This window comes from Equus caballus, chromosome 12, assembly GCF_041296265.1.
Source record: "Equus caballus isolate H_3958 breed thoroughbred chromosome 12, TB-T2T, whole genome shotgun sequence".
Lineage (NCBI taxonomy): Eukaryota > Metazoa > Chordata > Mammalia > Perissodactyla > Equidae > Equus > Equus caballus.
This window is the reverse complement of record NC_091695.1, coordinates 39,944,190-39,959,504: the sequence shown is the minus strand read 5'-3', so window position 1 is coordinate 39,959,504 and position 15,315 is coordinate 39,944,190. Positions and strand designations below refer to the sequence as shown.

The 15,315-nt window shown below is 51.2% G+C and overlaps 3 protein-coding genes and 1 non-coding gene across 7 annotated transcripts; 2 read left to right on the top strand and 2 right to left on the bottom strand.

The window, feature by feature from the left end:
- Window positions 1-1,222: 1,222 nt before the first annotated feature.
- CSKMT (citrate synthase lysine methyltransferase) lies at window positions 1,223-4,178 on the bottom strand. Of its 3 annotated transcripts, none has more exons than XM_023654232.2 (4): window positions 4,047-4,178; window positions 3,685-3,775; window positions 3,513-3,579; window positions 1,223-3,345 (listed from the first exon to the last, which is right to left on the bottom strand). In XM_023654232.2, exons 3-4 carry the CDS (start codon window positions 3,577-3,579, stop codon window positions 2,690-2,692), a joined length of 723 nt encoding a protein of 240 aa, XP_023510000.1. In that variant the 5' UTR covers window positions 3,685-3,775; window positions 4,047-4,178; the 3' UTR covers window positions 1,223-2,689. The 3 variants fall into 3 exon arrangements, with proteins under 3 accessions (XP_023510000.1, XP_023510001.1, XP_023509997.1); XM_023654233.2 differs by having other exon boundaries at window positions 3,689-3,775; window positions 4,045-4,149; XM_023654229.2 differs by lacking the exon at window positions 4,047-4,178 and having other exon boundaries at window positions 3,689-3,955.
- LOC111776146 (small nucleolar RNA SNORA57) lies at window positions 3,853-4,001 on the bottom strand. The gene has a single exon (XR_002812100.1). It is a non-coding gene; the product is annotated as a small nucleolar RNA SNORA57 (small nucleolar RNA).
- C12H11orf98 (chromosome 12 C11orf98 homolog) lies at window positions 4,160-6,577 on the top strand. Of its 2 annotated transcripts, none has more exons than XM_014729620.3 (4): window positions 4,160-4,260; window positions 4,408-4,532; window positions 6,047-6,144; window positions 6,229-6,577. In XM_014729620.3, exons 1-4 carry the CDS (start codon window positions 4,222-4,224, stop codon window positions 6,336-6,338), a joined length of 372 nt encoding a protein of 123 aa, XP_014585106.1. In that variant the 5' UTR covers window positions 4,160-4,221; the 3' UTR covers window positions 6,339-6,577. The 2 variants fall into 2 exon arrangements, with proteins under 2 accessions (XP_014585106.1, XP_014585107.1); XM_014729621.3 differs by having other exon boundaries at window positions 4,176-4,329.
- A 3,961-nt stretch (window positions 6,578-10,538) lies between these two features.
- INTS5 (integrator complex subunit 5) lies at window positions 10,539-15,221 on the top strand. The gene is made up of 2 exons (XM_001494796.6): window positions 10,539-10,690; window positions 12,049-15,221. Exons 1-2 carry the CDS (start codon window positions 10,557-10,559, stop codon window positions 15,026-15,028), a joined length of 3,114 nt encoding a protein of 1,037 aa, XP_001494846.3. The 5' UTR covers window positions 10,539-10,556; the 3' UTR covers window positions 15,029-15,221.
- Window positions 15,222-15,315: the final 94 nt, after the last annotated feature.

Sequence of the window (15,315 nt, the reverse complement as noted above, 5' to 3'; positions counted from 1 at the left end):
TATTTTATACGTGGGATGCCTAGCACAGCATGGCTTTTGCCAAGCCCGTGCCATGTCCGCACCGGGGATCCGAACCCGTGAACCCCGGGCCGCCGAAGCGGACCATGCACACTTAATGGCTGCGCCACCTGGCCCACCGGGCCGGCCCCGGGAAATTGCAAGTTTGTTATCAAATCTCTTCACTCACAGGGCTTTAATCCAGGTGCCCTTGTGGACTCTTACTCCTCCTGCCTTTCCCAGTGTCACCAGGGAGTGAGTAGAAATAAAGCTCCTATCCTACCTCTTGGGATTTTCCCCTCCCCTGGAAGGCCCATAATCTCCTAGCACGTCATCCTCCTCTCTTCAGAAGTGATTACGGGGCCAGGCTCCAAAGAAGATTAAAGGAGCAGTCTGTGGGGTACACTCGGCAGGGGTACTCCACTCTGAGCTCAACCACCCTGCACGCTTAAGAATCAGCACCTATGGCCCTTGTGCCAGGGAGCAGCGAGGATGGGCGTTGGCCTAGAGACAGCCCAGGCTCCTCCCAGCATCCAGAAAGTCCTAGGCTGACCAACCCTCTCTGGAACGACAGAGGAGAAATTGGCAGGGTTGAAGGTCACGAGCATGTTCAGGTTAGTATTTCTCCACCCTGTGTCCTCCTGCTGGCTCGTCCTCCGATTTGGCCCAAGCTCCCTGCTGTCCCCATTCAGGTTGTCTCTCAAAAGACCCGCCGGCCCTCCATTGTGGTGGAAGCCTGTGAGGTGAGTGAAGAGAGTGGGGAGCTCCGGTGGCCTCATGAGAAGCTGCTGCTGCTCACCGATGAGGAAGAGGAGGCGGAGGTCTTCTTCCAGGACCAAAGTGAAGAGCCAGGTGAGGGAGGTGGCTAGTTCAGTGGGGCCATTGTGAGCTGGATGTTCTGGCCACGACCAAGATGGAAAACTCAGCTGTGTCCCCTGCATTAAGCAGTATCAGGCTCACAGCAGGTGCTCAGGAAACATAATGAAGAAAAATGTACGGGTGGGAGAGAAAGGTTAAGGGGCTTGGCAAAGTTGATAAAATTCAGAGCAGTTCTGATGTCGGATGGGTGACAGCTTTTAATATGTATTTTTAATATTTTAAAATATTTACATTGTTGTGGGGGGGGAGATAATAAAATTACCTCAAATCTGACTATCCAGTGACAGTTAACATTTCAGATGTCTTCTCTTCCAGACTTTTCCCCATGTCTGTTTATTGTTATAGCTTTTTTTTTTTTTGAGTTTTTACTATGTCCCAGGTACTGTGCTAAACACTTTTACCTCATAATTTTCAGAATGAAATGAGGGAGATATTTTCCCCCTCATGAGGAAATTGAGGCTGTGAAGTTAGGCTCTTCATTATAATTGCTATATTACCTTCTTATTTTTATTTATTTATTTTTGAGGAAGATTAGCCCTGAGCTAACATCTGCCACTCCTCCTCTTTTTGCTGAGGAAGACTGGCCCTAAGCTAACATCCATGCCCATCTTCCTCTACTTTATATGCGGGACGCCTACCACAGCATGGCTTGCCCAGCGGTGCCATGTCCTTACCCAGGATCCGAACTGGCAAACTCTGGGCCACCGAAGCAGAACGTGCAAACTTAACCACTGCGCCACCGGGCCAGCCCACTGTATTACCTTTTTATAAGGAAAAAAATTGCACAAATTCATTTTATCTCTAAAAAATTCCACAATATATCTGAAATATTTTTCATTGTTAATGAGCTCTTTTCTTTTCCTTAAAGATTTTATTTTTCCTTTTTCTCCCCAAAGCCCCCCGGTACATAGTTGTATAGTTTTAGTTGTAGGTCCTTCTAGTTGTGGCATGTGGGATGCCACCTCAGCACAGCTTGATGAACAGTGCCATGTCTGCGCCCAGGATTCGAACCGGCGAAACCCTGGGCCGCCGAAGCAGAGCGCTCGAACTTAACCACTCAGCCACAGGCTGGCCCGTTAATCAGCTCTTTAACTTGCCTCCCCCCTAGGCTGGACTTGGAGCCCACTGGACCCCAGATCTCCCTTAAGAAGCTTTAACCCAGAACTCAGCTGGGGGCAGGAACAGGTAGAACAAGATGCCTCCTGGAGTCCTGAGGACACAGAGTGTCAGGAAGCCTCCAGTCCCTGTCCTCTCTGGGACCCAGCCACACGCTCCCGTGCCTATAGAAGCTGCTTTGTGGAATATTCCCATCTCTTGCCTCCCAGGAGCTTTGAGGGTGAGTATCTCTCCCTCGAACATTTCACCCAGGTTTGTTTATGAAACCCTTCTACCTATCCTTTAACAGTCTTTCCCTTTTACAGGTGAGAAAAATGACACAGAGGTTAGGCAACTGGGTCACACAAGTTCGTCAATGCTGGGATTTGGATCGAGAATTCCCATCTGTGCTTTTAGGAGTTCCAGTTCGTTGGGGGTGGGGAACCATCCACTTGTACCTTCTCTAGCACTCGTCTTGTGCCTGGCACTGCTGAATGTTCCTCCTGTCCTTGTGTGTAATCCCCAGAACTCCAGGTATTTTTCCCACCTTGCAGATGAGTAAACTGGGGCACAGAAACATTCAATACTATGTGCACCCAGGTAGTAAGTGTGGAAGCCAGGACTCAAATCCTCATCTTCCAGCCATCTTGCAAGGACAAAGCTCTCTCCAACCCTCTCTCTTTCTCCAACAGAAGCACTAAGGTCAGGACTAAAGTCTTTAATCAGAGGCTTGAACCAAGTAAGCAAAGTAGGTGATGCCCCTGAAAGGGCCTAGCTCCTGCACAGTCACAGTCCGGCCTTGGGACCGTTGCTCCAGGCAGGGCAGCCGCACCTCAGGGTCCTCATCTGAGAACTGAATCAGGGTCCCCTGGGGGCTCAGGATCCTCAGGCATTCTGACAACAGCTGGTAAGCTCCAGGCAGACCACCCCGGGCAACAGCATCCCAGGTGCCCTTGTCTAGCACTAGCTGGAAGGAGCCTGAGGAAGCCACTGGCTCTAGGTTCTGGGCGTCAGCCTGCATGAAGTGGAGGTGGGAGGCAGGGTGCCCAGGGCACAGGGGTGTTTGGCCTTGGCCACATTCCAGGAGGCTGTTCATGTGGGCCACAGCCACAGGAGAGAAGTCCACCCCAAGCACATCCACGGGGTGCGGGCACTTGGTGTAGAGGCCTGTACACAGGCTTGAGGTCCCACAGCCCACATCCAACACCCGAAGTGGACAGGCAGCCCGTGCCTCCTGCAGCAGCGGCAGTAGGAGCCCCTGGGCTTCCTCGTATCCAAAGAACCAGTCGAAGGTGGGGTCGCTGCCCAGACGGGGCTGGGCATGGAGCTTATCCCAGAGGCAGCGGTCTGCCAGGCAGCTACCAGCCAGGGAGCCTGTGGACACGAGTGGAGGACACGTGTCACCCGGCGCCTGAGTACTATCAGACGGCTACAAAAATGGTGCAATGTACCCTGGGGTTTTAAGGGCCACATTTTCAGGGACTAGATTCCCGACTCACCGAGAACCCACCTTGCCCGCCCACTCTGTCCACCTTCCCTACCCGTCAACGCACGGCGCGCCCCCGCCGCCAGGGTCACCACGTGGAAGGTTCGGCGCAGCGCGACCATCTGGAGGTGATGACAAGGCAGGCCAGATACCTGAAAAATCCGCTTTGCGGAATCACGCGTGTAGCCTAACTCTGCAGCCTCCGGGAAAAGAACGCGGACACACACCTACCACGGTGCGAAAGGCCTTTATTGGTTGCAACGGCAAGTGGAGACGAGGCGATACGGCAGGTCCGGCTCCTGGGGCGTCTCCACAGACCTGAAACCGAAGAAGGCGTGAGCATCCCAGGGAAGAAGAGCCCGCTGCACCTCGGTGCTGCCCTCCTCCTTGGAGCTCCGTGTCCCGGCGCCTGAGGATAGAACCGGCGGACTGGAAGCCACCGGCACCGAAGACATGACGCCGAGAGGGCTGCAGCCCTTTCCCTCTTCCTCCGTACATTACGGGGACCGGGACCGCACGCCTGATCCCCGCCAAGAAAAGGAGGGTCCGTAGGCCCCACCCAAAACCCCCACCCGGCCTCCACGCACACCTCCAGTAGTTCCGTCTCCGCGGCGGGAAAGGCCCGACGCCTGGCCAAGATCCTTTATATAGACCAGGCCCCGCCCCCGCGCTGCCATTGGCTTGCGGAGTGCTGAGGGGCGGGGCTCACCCGGACCCTGCGTTAGGCGGAAACGTCGACCCGGAGCCGGGATCGCAGCGCGGCCATGGGAGCTCCTGGGGGAAAGATCAACCGGCCCCGAACGGTGACTGTGTGGGAGCCCTGACTGCCCAAGCGCCCCAGAGCCCCTGTCATCTCGCCCGAGATGAGCTCGGTGGGCCAGTCTCCCGGTGCGGGGATCCTGGTTCGCGGTGCGTGGCCTCCGTCTGATTAGCATCTTCCTCCCTCGCAGGAGCTGAAGAAGAAGCTGTTCAAGCGACGGCGGGTATTGAACCGGCAGCGGCGACTGAAGCACCGGGTGGTTGGGGCTGTCATAGACGAAGGGCTGATCACGCGGCACCACCTCAAGAAGCGGGCGTGAGTGCCAAACCCTCTTCCCCTCGATGCTCCCCACCGAGTCTCCTTCCTTCCCTGCTGAGCTCCGGAGAAGCTAACACCTCTCTGCTTTCCTTTTGCACTCACGTTTATGCAAGGAACGTTTGTTGGTTGTGTTTTGTGTCTAAACTCTGCTACCCTCTCACGACACCGCTAGGTAACAACCTTTCTTTGGGTCTTCGACCCCATTGAGAATCTAAGGAGAGCTATCGAATCCCCCACCTCCCCAAGTAACATCATACATTCACATAGATTTTTATAAGTAAATTTAAAAGCGCACACGTAAGCGTGCGAATAACTCGATGAATTTTCACAAGGCACATGTGGGATTTTGTATGTAAGTTTCAAGGCCCCCTGAGTCTTGGGGGAAGCGTTCCCATCCCACCTTTTAATTGACTTCTTCACTGTAAATGTTTACAGAGTTTTATGGTATAAGAAATGTATTTGGTAGGACCCACAACTAAAATATACAACTATGTACTGGGGGGATTTGGGGAGGAAAAAAAAAAAGAAATGTATTTGGTTTTTATCCCTGGTTCCTGGCACACAGCTCCTAAAACCCTTGGAAATTTCCTGAGTGACAGGAGTGTCTTTTATTTCATAAGGAATCCCTCTCGAGCACACCAAAGTTTGTGCTAATGGGTGACTTAGGGTTGGACTGCTCACCAGAAAGATCAAGGGATTAGAGGATTGGAAATTTAAGCCCAACCCACCGACCTCTGGGAAGGCTGGGAGGGCTGGAGATTAGGCTCTTTGAAAACTGTTGTTCAAGGGAGATTTGGTGAGCTTCCTGGTTGGTGAACAGGTGGAGGTGCTGGAAGGTTGGCGCACCTGGGAAGGGCATGGGAACTCCTGGTCTCTTCCATCTGGCTGTTCCTGACTTGTATCCTTTTATAATACATCAGTAAATACAAGTAAATCTTTCTAAGTTCTATGAGCTGTTCTAGCAAATTATCAAGTCTCAGAAGGGTATCATGAGGACCCCGATTTATAGCTGGTCAATCAGGAGTACAGGTGACAATCTGGACACGTGATTGACGTCTGAAGTGGGGGAAGTCTTGTGGGACTGAGCCCTTACCTATGGTATCTGATGCTGTCTCCAGGTAGATGTTGTCAGAATTGAGTGAAAATCGTAGGACACTCAGTTAATGCCCACTGAGAATTGGAGAATTGCTTCATGTGGGAATAACCTCCACACATCTGGTGTCAGAAATATCGAGAATAGAGGAAAAAAATAGAGTTTGCCCTTACAAGTTTCTACTATATATTAAATTTTAACATTTAATGTTAAGTACTTTAGGTACGCGTTGAGATAAGTATTATGCAAAGTATGTTAATGTCTAAGTGCTGGAGAGATTTAACTCACTACCTTAGAGCCCAGATTTTCAAACATTCTTTGCCTTGGATTTGAAGACCTTTTCAATAGCCAGAACCACTTGTGTGGCCTACGTTGGTTCAGGTTAACCTGGATATCTGTGCTCTCACCAACCCTTCAGGTCCAGTGCACGTGCCAACATTACTCTGTCTGGGAAGAAGCGCCGAAAACTCCTCCAGCAGATCCGGCTTGCCCAGAAAGAGAAAGCAGCCATGGAAGGTGAGGCTGGGGCACAAAGGTGGGGTGAGAGGGCAACCAGAATTCATTTAGGTTCTTTAATGCTTCCTCTTTTCCTTTGCTCAGTGGAAGCCCCCCAAAAGCCAGCCAGGACTAATGAACCACAGCCTAAATCAAAAAAGAAGACAAAAGCCCCCCAGGATATAGACATGGAGGACCTTGAAGATAAGAGCTAAATCTCTCGCCTCTTCTGCCAGAAGATTGTCATCGGGAGCCAGGAGGACTGAGTGGTTGTTTCAGAGGACTGCAGAGAAAGCATTGCTCCTTTAGACTCTTCCAGATTCCTCTTGCATAATGACCCAGTGGCTTGCCCTGGAGGGACGTGTTGAGAGGAAGAGGGTGGGGCAGACAGTTTGGAGAGGGGGCTCCTTAACAGTCAACTCCACTCATAATAAAGCCCTAGAGTTCTCACTGAGATGTGTGTGATTAAACATAGGAAATGGGGATGGGCCGTGAAAAGGGGTCTGTGAGTGTGGAAACAAGACAATTGGGAAACAGGGCCCACAGAGCTTACTTGAGCAAAGGCAACAAGAAACCAGCCTCTGTGAGGACCCTCTCTCCCTAGTGAGTGACACTCCAGCTTTCCATTTCTGACAAAAATCTAGATTATTTTGGAAATAGCAGCGGAGGTAAAGGTCCTGATACCAGTCCTGCCACTGCCTCTGTGTGACCGGGGTGGGCTGGTCACTATACCTCATATTTATCTCTGCTTCCTTTGCTGGGTTATATTTTTAATAAAGTGAAGATGAAACATTATTTTTCCTTTCTAATGTTCAGAGATTCTGCTTGTTGGAAGCCAGGGCTGGGGCGTTTAATTAAAGTGAAAAGCTGATGGGGCCGGCTCCGTGGCTGAGTGGTTAAGTTTGCGTGCTCTGCTGTAGCGGCCCAGGGTTCGGATCCTGGGCGCAGACATGGCACTGCTCGTCAGGCCACGTTGAGGCGGCGTCCCACATCCCACAACTAGAAGGACCTGCAACTAAGATATACAGCTATGTACGGGGGTGGTTTGGGAAGATAAAGGAGGGGAAAAAAAAAGGAAGATTGGCAACAGTTGTTAGCTCAGGTGCCAATCTTTAAAAAAAAAAAAATAGCTGCCTGTGTGGAGGTGTGTTCAACAGGGGAAAAAGCATATTCTGCCTGCTCTATTTAATCAGGACAGGCTTCCTGGAAGAGGGAGGCTTTGGGCCTGGTGTTGCACCCCTCTCCCCAACTTTATATTTTGAACAATTTCAAGCCTTCAGTAACATTAAGAGATTAGTATAGTGAACCCTTCTATATGCACTCTACCTAGATTTATCAATTCTAACATTTTTCTACACTTGTTTTATCTCTTTCCACACACTTGCAAATATGTATGTGTGTGAGTATATATCTTTGCAGACTTATTTGAAAGTCAATTGCAGATGAGATTTTATCCCCAAGGACATTCTTCTATAGCCAAAATACTATTATAACACTTAAGACATTTAACATTGGTAAAATAGCGAACATTCAGTTTTTCACATTCAAATTTCCTTAGTTGTTCCATTAATATCTTTCATAGCTCTTTTTCCCCACCTCAATCTGGGAGCCAGTCAAGGATCACATGTTGTATTTAATTGTCACGTCTCTTTAGCCTTTTTCTTTTTTTTTTTGAGGAAGATTAGCCCGGAGCTAACTACTGCCAATCTTCCTCTTTTTGCTGAGGAAGACTGGCCCTGAGCTAACATCCATGCCCATCTTCCTCTACTTTATATGTGGGACGCCTACCACAGCATGGCTTGCCAAACGGTGCCATGTCCGCACCTGGCATCTGAACCGGTGAACCCTGGGCCACCGAAGCAGAATGTGCACACTTAACCACTGCTCCACCAGGCTGGTCCCCTCTTTAGCCTCTTTCAATCCAGAACGGTATCCCTACCGTGTCTTAGATAATTTGACATTTTTGAAGAGTCCAGCCTAATTTTATTTATTTTTATTTGTTTATTTATTTAAGACTATCCCACAGCCTGGTTTGTCAGAGTGTTTCTGTATGTTTTCTCATAAGTGGATTTAGGTTAAGCATTTTGGGGAAAAATTCTACATAGATGATATTGTGTACTTCCCATTGCTTACATCAGGAAGTATAATATCAGTTTGTCTCATTATTGGTGATTCTACGTGTAAAAAGTTGGTTAAGTGGGTGTCTGTCAGATTTCTCCACCCTTTGTAATTAGTGAGTAATCTATGGAGTGATACTTTAAGATGGTATGAATATCCTATCCTCCAATGACCTTACATCCAGTGGTTTTAGCAACCATGATGATCTTTACCAGAATTAGTTACTGCAGCAAAATAGTGATTTTCTAATTCTATCATTCGTTCATTCATACTTGTTTGACATATTCTGTAAACTCCCTCCTTTTTAATATCACCATGGATTTAGATTGTTTCTCAATGTGTCATAATCCATTACTATCACTTTTTCATGCTCAAAATCATACCAAATTTGGCTAGCAGGAGCCTTTTCAAGGTGGTCCCTGTGTCCTTTTGACACAACACCATCAGTATTTGAGCATTTTTTTGCTTTCTGGCACAATGATACGTTCCAGGCTCACCTGCTACTTTCCCTGGCCTAAAACTTGGAATCAGCCATTTTTTCCAGGGAAACAGCATTGTGTCCAGTCTTGAACACAGGAAAGGAAAGTATTTGTTTGAAACTGAATTGTATGCAGATGCAGTAAGCAGAGGAGAGGAGGTGATAGCAGGGAGAAGGAAAGACATTTTCAACATTTTCGTACACCCATCCTTCATAATTTTGTTCTGAACCCTCCTCCCCCTACCACTCTGTGCCTAAGGTGGCAAGGAGCTTGTTGTGTTCCAAAAAGAAGAGTTTCCATATCTAGTATTATGCTAAGTCCTTTACATAAACATCTTTGCCAAAAGTCTGAGATAGGAGGCATCATGCCCATTTTATAGATAAGGAAATGAGCTCCAAACTGTTGGGTCACTTGCTCAGGGTTACATTGCTAATAAATAGCAGCAGTGAATCCATATCTGTCCAAATCCAAAACGAGCACCCTTAGATTGTGCAACCCTTAAGGGCAAGGACCACATAATAGTCTCATAGCTAGAAGAACTTATCTGGTTCAAAAGCCTCCTTTTACAGATCAAAAGTTGAAGTCCAGAGAAGGGAAGTGTTGGATCCAAGACTGAGGCAGAGCTAGGAGCAGAAATTGTTTCACATTTACTGTCCTAGAACAGTTTTGCTAGTAGGTAGTATATACACTTTATAAGTGATTGAACTTCTAAAATTTAAAAACAAATAACTATAGTCATTTAGCTTTTAAAACACAATCACTTCAAAAGTATCTTTAGGACCTACTGTGTGGTGTTATTTTGACCCACACTTTCATTGAGAGCAGTACACCCTCTGGTTAACACAGGCCTCAGAACCTACTTTCCTTTTCATTCATTCAACCAACTTTTTACTAAGAACCTGCTACTCTTGTCAAAGAGTTTATTTTCTGGAGTTCATTGAGCAAATACAATAAAAATAGCTAATGCTTATATAGTGCTCACTTACCATTGCAGGCACTAAGTGCTGTACAGTGAACAGATTATCTGGTGTTGGTTTTCACAACAATCCTTTGAGGTAGTTGTACTATGAGCGTCCTCATTTCCAGCAGAGGAAACAGGCATAGAGAGGTTCAGGGAAGTACACAGCCAGTAAAGAGAATAGCTGGAACTCGATCTAGATAGACTGGCTGGAGAGGAGGGTCCTGAACAGGTGTACTAGCTTCGCACATAGTTACCAAGCTCCCTTCCTGCAGGTGTGGGGACGTGAGGTAGACCAAGGTCCCTGCGCCGGGAGGTTGGGGAGAGAGCAAAGCCTAAACCATGGAGACTGATAGAAGGATGATAGTGCCAACATACGAGTGGAAGGACACCTTCAGCCCAGCCACCCCAATTTATTTCGGGCTTCCTGTCCCTTCCTCTGTTTCCTTTTCTCCTCTTCATCTGCTCTTACGAATTTTCTCTCCTTTCTTTCTGTCTCTTTTTCTTTTTCTCCCTTCCTTTCTCTCCTTTAACTGCTTTTTACATTATCACTTTCTTGATTGAAATGTTTCCTAGTGATTCATTTTTTAAAACCTCGTGAACTGAACATTCTGTAGTTTTGGCTGCAGGAAAAATAAATCCAACTGTCAGTGACCGCAGCTAGCTCCGTGTTAACGGTCCTTTGGGGAAAAAAATGGTTGCGTTGAGGGCGGGTCGACTTTCCGCTGTCATCGTCGCAGTCCTGCTTGGGGACCTCCAACACCCCCCGCCCCCCGCGACACGGGGCGGAACCTATGTATGAGGGTGGCAGACGTTGCCGGACTGGTTTTCCTGTGAGGCCTTGTTGCTGGTTCCTTTCGGGTTTCCCGTCAGCGCGCATGCGCTGCCTGCACTCCGCTGCTCCCGCCTCGGGCTCCGGCTCGGGCTCCGGGATGTCCGCGTTGTGCGACCCTCCCGGGGCCCCAGGGCCTCCCGGGCCTGCCCCGGCCACCCACGGTCCCGCGCCGCTCAGGTAGTCAGAGCCCCTGGCATCTTCCCCCACCGCCCGGCCCCGCGCCGATCCCCAGCCTTCTCGGCAGAAACCCGGATCCTACCTCGAGAACTCGCGTCAGGGTTCTCAGAGGTTCCTGGTCGGGTCTTCCCAGAACTCAGGGACCTCACCAAAACTCTGGGCTCCAGTGCCCACACTCCCAAGGTCTTGGGACTGCCTCCCTCTAAACCCCAATGCCTAGTTACCCCAGATCCCAGCCTTGCTCTCCCAAGAGTTGGGGATATCAGAATTCTTGGGAACCCAGCTGCCCTGCCCCTTTTAGACCCGAGGGCGCCCTGGGTCCCCCGACATCATGGAAACTCCCTGGGAACCCAGGCCCAGAAACCCACAGATTGCTTCCTTCCAGCCTTTCCCTTGCCCTCCAACGGAGACACTCCCCTCACCTTAGGATAGTTTGCTTTTCTTTGGAGGAACCCGAGAGGAATGGCACAGTCAGAGCCCTGTCAGCCCCTAGAGGATGCTGTCTTTGGCAGAAAAGGCAATCAGAGGAAGAGGATTTTGCCTTTTCCCATAACACTGGCTTCTGAACCTCTTAAGACTGAACCCATATGTTTCGGGAGGGGAGGGGTTGAAAGGCATTCCCTTGTCTGTGCCCTGGGACACCCTGATTCCTAGGCACACTGAGGGTGCTGGGAAGGTGGTGGTTGTTGATGTGGTGGAGTACAAGTGGTGGGTGGTTAGGATGCTTGCAAAATATGGGAAGAAACAGGTATTTGGAGGAAGAGTCCTTAGTAAGGGTGAGTTTGCACTTAGGATCTTCTTTCCATTAGGAGTAAAATCCCAGGGTGCCTGTGTTGGGGGCAGGAGGGATGCAGTAAAGCTGGAATGGTATTTTTAAAGCAGATGTTATAAGAACAAAAGTATACTTATTGAGCAAATATTTATTGAGTGTTTCCCATATACTAGGCACCTCAATAGAAGGGATTCAGTTTTAAAGAGCACAGAAATGTTTACTACCTTCTTGGAGCTTATAGTTGGATTACTTAACCTTGGTTTCCTTATCTGTACATTGAGATCATAATAGTATCTACCTTATTGAACTGTTGTCTGGATTGAAATATTACACGTAAAGTACTTAAAAGAGTACCTGACATGTTCTAAGAGTTATCTAATATAGATATTATTGTTATTGTTGAAAATAGCATTTATTGAGTGATTAGTATGAACTAGATATGGTGCTTGAATGCTTTATGAACATTCTTATGAGGCAGGTACAGTCATTCCTATTTTACTTAAAAAGAAACTGAAGCTCAAAGAGGGAATATGGCTTGCCCAACATCTCCCAACACTCTAAGTCTGCTTTTCTTGCTTCCTTACAGTGCTCAGGAGCTGTCCCAGGAAATCAAGGCTTTTCTGACTGGCGTAGACCCCATTCTGGGCCACCAGCTCTCAGCCCGGGAACATGCTCGCTGTGGTCTTCTCCTGCTCCGCTCTCTGCCACCTGCTCGCGCTGCTGTGCTTGACCACTTGCGAGGCGTCTTTGATGAGAGTGTCCGGGCCCACCTGGCTGCCTTGGATGAAAGCCCTGTGGCTGGTCCACCTCACCTCCGCCCACCCCCACCCTCCCATGTCCCTGCTGGGGGACCTGGTCTAGAGGATGTGGTGCAGGAAGTGCAGCAGGTGCTGTCTGAGTTCATCCGGGCCAACCCGAAGGCCTGGGCTCCTGTGATTAGTGCATGGTCCATAGACCTCATGGGTCAACTGAGCAGCACATACTCAGGCCAGCACCAGCGTGTGCCCCATGCCACTGGCTCTCTCAATGAATTGCTGCAGCTGTGGATGGGCTGTCGGGCCACACGCACGTTAATGGACATCTACGTTCAGTGCCTCTCAGCTCTCATTGGTAGTTGCCCAGATGCCTGCGTGGATGCCTTGCTGGATACCTCTGTGCAGCATTCCCCACACTTCGACTGGGTTGTGGCCCATATTGGCTCCTCTTTTCCTGGCACCATCATCTCCCGAGTTCTCTCCTGTGGCCTTAAGGACTTCTGTGTCCATGGTGGGGCTGGAGGTGGAGCTGGTGGCAGTGGTGGAAGCTCTTCTCAAACCTCCTCTACAGACCCCTTCCCTGGATCTCCTGCTATCCCTGGGGAGAAACGGGTGCCCAAGATTGCCTCAGTTGTAGGCATCCTAGGACACCTGGCCTCCCGCCATGGAGACAGCATCCGACGGGAGCTCCTGCGAATGTTCCATGATAGCCTAGCAGGTGGCACTGGGGGCCGGAGTGGGGATCCCTCCCTTCAGGCCACAGTGCCCTTCCTGCTGCAGTTGGCGGTCATGTCACCGGCTTTGCTGGGCACAGTCTCTGGGGAGCTGGTGGACTGCCTTAAGCCCCCAGCTGTGCTGAGCCAGCTGCAGCAACACCTTCAGGGATTCCCCCGAGAGGAGCTGGACAACATGCTGAACCTGGCTGTGCATCTGGTGAGCCAGGCCTCCGGGGCAGGTGCCTACCGCCTGTTGCAGTTCCTGGTGGACACAGCCATGCCTGCCTCAGTCATTACCACCCAGGGCCTGGCTGTGCCAGACACTGTGCGTGAGGCCTGTGACCGGCTGATCCAGCTGCTGCTGCTGCACCTGCAAAAACTGGTTCATCACCGCGGAGGGTCTCCTGGGGAAGGGGTCCTGGGCCCACCCCCACCCCCTCGCCCTGTGCCCTTTCTAGATGCGCTAAGAAACCATGTTGGAGAGCTGTGTGGAGAGACATTACGATTGGAACGGAAGCGCTTCCTCTGGCAACATCAGCTCCTGGGCCTGCTCTCTGTCTATACCCGGCCTAGCTGTGGACCTGAGGCCTTGGGCCATCTCCTGAGCCGGGCCCGAAGCCCTGAAGAGTTGAGTCTGGCCACCCAATTGTATGCAGGGCTGGTGGTCAGTCTCTCTGGCCTCCTGCCCTTGGCCTTCCGAAGCTGCCTGGCTCGGGTGCATGCAGGGACTTTGCAGCCTCCCTTCACAGCCCGGTTCCTGCGCAACTTGACACTGCTAGTGGGGTGGGAACAGCAGGGTGGTGAGGGCCCTGCAGCCCTAGGGGCCCGGTTTGGGGAGTCTGCCTCAGCTCATCTGTCTGACTTGGCTCCTCTCCTGCTACATCCTGAGGAGGAAGTAGCCGAAGCTGCTGCCTCCCTCCTGGCCATTTGTCCCTTTCCTCCAGAAGCCCTGTCCCCCTCCCAACTCCTGGGACTGGTGAGAGCTGGAGTGCATCGCTTCTTTGCCTCTCTGAGGCTGCATGGCCCCCCAGGTGTGGCTTCGGCCTCCCAGCTTCTTACTCGCCTCTCTCAGACCTCCCCAGCTGGGCTCAAGGCTGTCCTGCAGCTGCTAGTAGAGGGAGCCTTACATCGGGGCAACACAGAACTGTTTGGAGGGGAAGTGGATGGGGACAACGAAACTCTTTCAGTTGTCTCTGCTCCTTTTGCCTCGGCTTCCCTGTTGGACACAAACCGGCGGCACACTGCAGCTGTCCCAGGTCCTGGAGGGATTTGGTCTGTTTTCCACGCTGGAGTCATCGGCCGTGGCCTAAAGCCACCCAAGTTTGTCCAGTCACGCAATCAGCAGGAAGTAATCTATAACACCCAGAGCCTCCTCAGCCTCCTGGTGCACTGCTGCAGTGCCCTTGGGGGCACTGAATGTGGGGGAAGCTGGGGGGCTCCCACCCTGAGCCCAGAGGCAGCTAAAGCAGTGGCAGTGACCTTGGTGGAGAGTGTGTGTCCTGATGCAGCTGGGGCTGAGCTAGCGTGGCCCCCTGAGGAGCACGCCCGGGCCACCGTGGAGCGGGATCTCCGCATTGGCCGGCGCTTCCGGGAACAGCCCCTGCTTTTTGAGCTGTTAAAGCTGGTAGCAGCTGCTCCCCCAGCCCTGTGCTACTGCTCTGTGCTGCTCCGGGGGCTGCTGGCCGCCCTCTTGGGCCATTGGGAAGCCTCTCGCCACCCTGACACGGCCCACTCCCCCTGGCACCTGGAGGCATCCTGCACTCTGGTGGCTGTCATGGCTGAGGGAAGCCTCCTGCCACCAGCCTTGGGTAATATGCACGAGGTATTTAGCCAACTGGCACCTTTTGAAGTGCGTCTGCTGCTGCTCAGTGTCTGGGGTTTTCTCCGGGAGCACGGGCCCTTGCCCCAGAAGTTCATCTTCCAGTCAGAGCGCGGCCGCTTCATCCGGGACTTCTCCAGGGAGGGTGGGGGTGAGGGTGGACCCCATCTGGCTGTGCTGCACAGCGTCCTCCACCGCAACATTGACCGCCTGGGCCTTTTCTCTGGCCGTTTCCAGGCACCTTCACCGTCCACTCTCCTCCGGCAGGGGACATAGCCTTTTGCATGCTCCAGAAGCCGATGGAGGTTGAGCCGCGAGAGAGCCCTGGCGGCTCCCAGTGAATAGGGGGCTAAGGTGTTGCAGAAAGGTGGAGGTTTCTCTTCTAAGACCTTGGCCTAAAGAGCGCTGTCACTTTCTTCCTCCTCCACCTTTTTTTCTAAATAAAATTTGCCGAGTTGAGAAAAACAGAGTACAGTGCCTCCGTCTGATGCTTAGAGCCGGCAAAATCGGACAGCGCCTGGCTCTGGCCAAGCCCAACCCCGGCTTCAGGCCCCGCCTCCGGC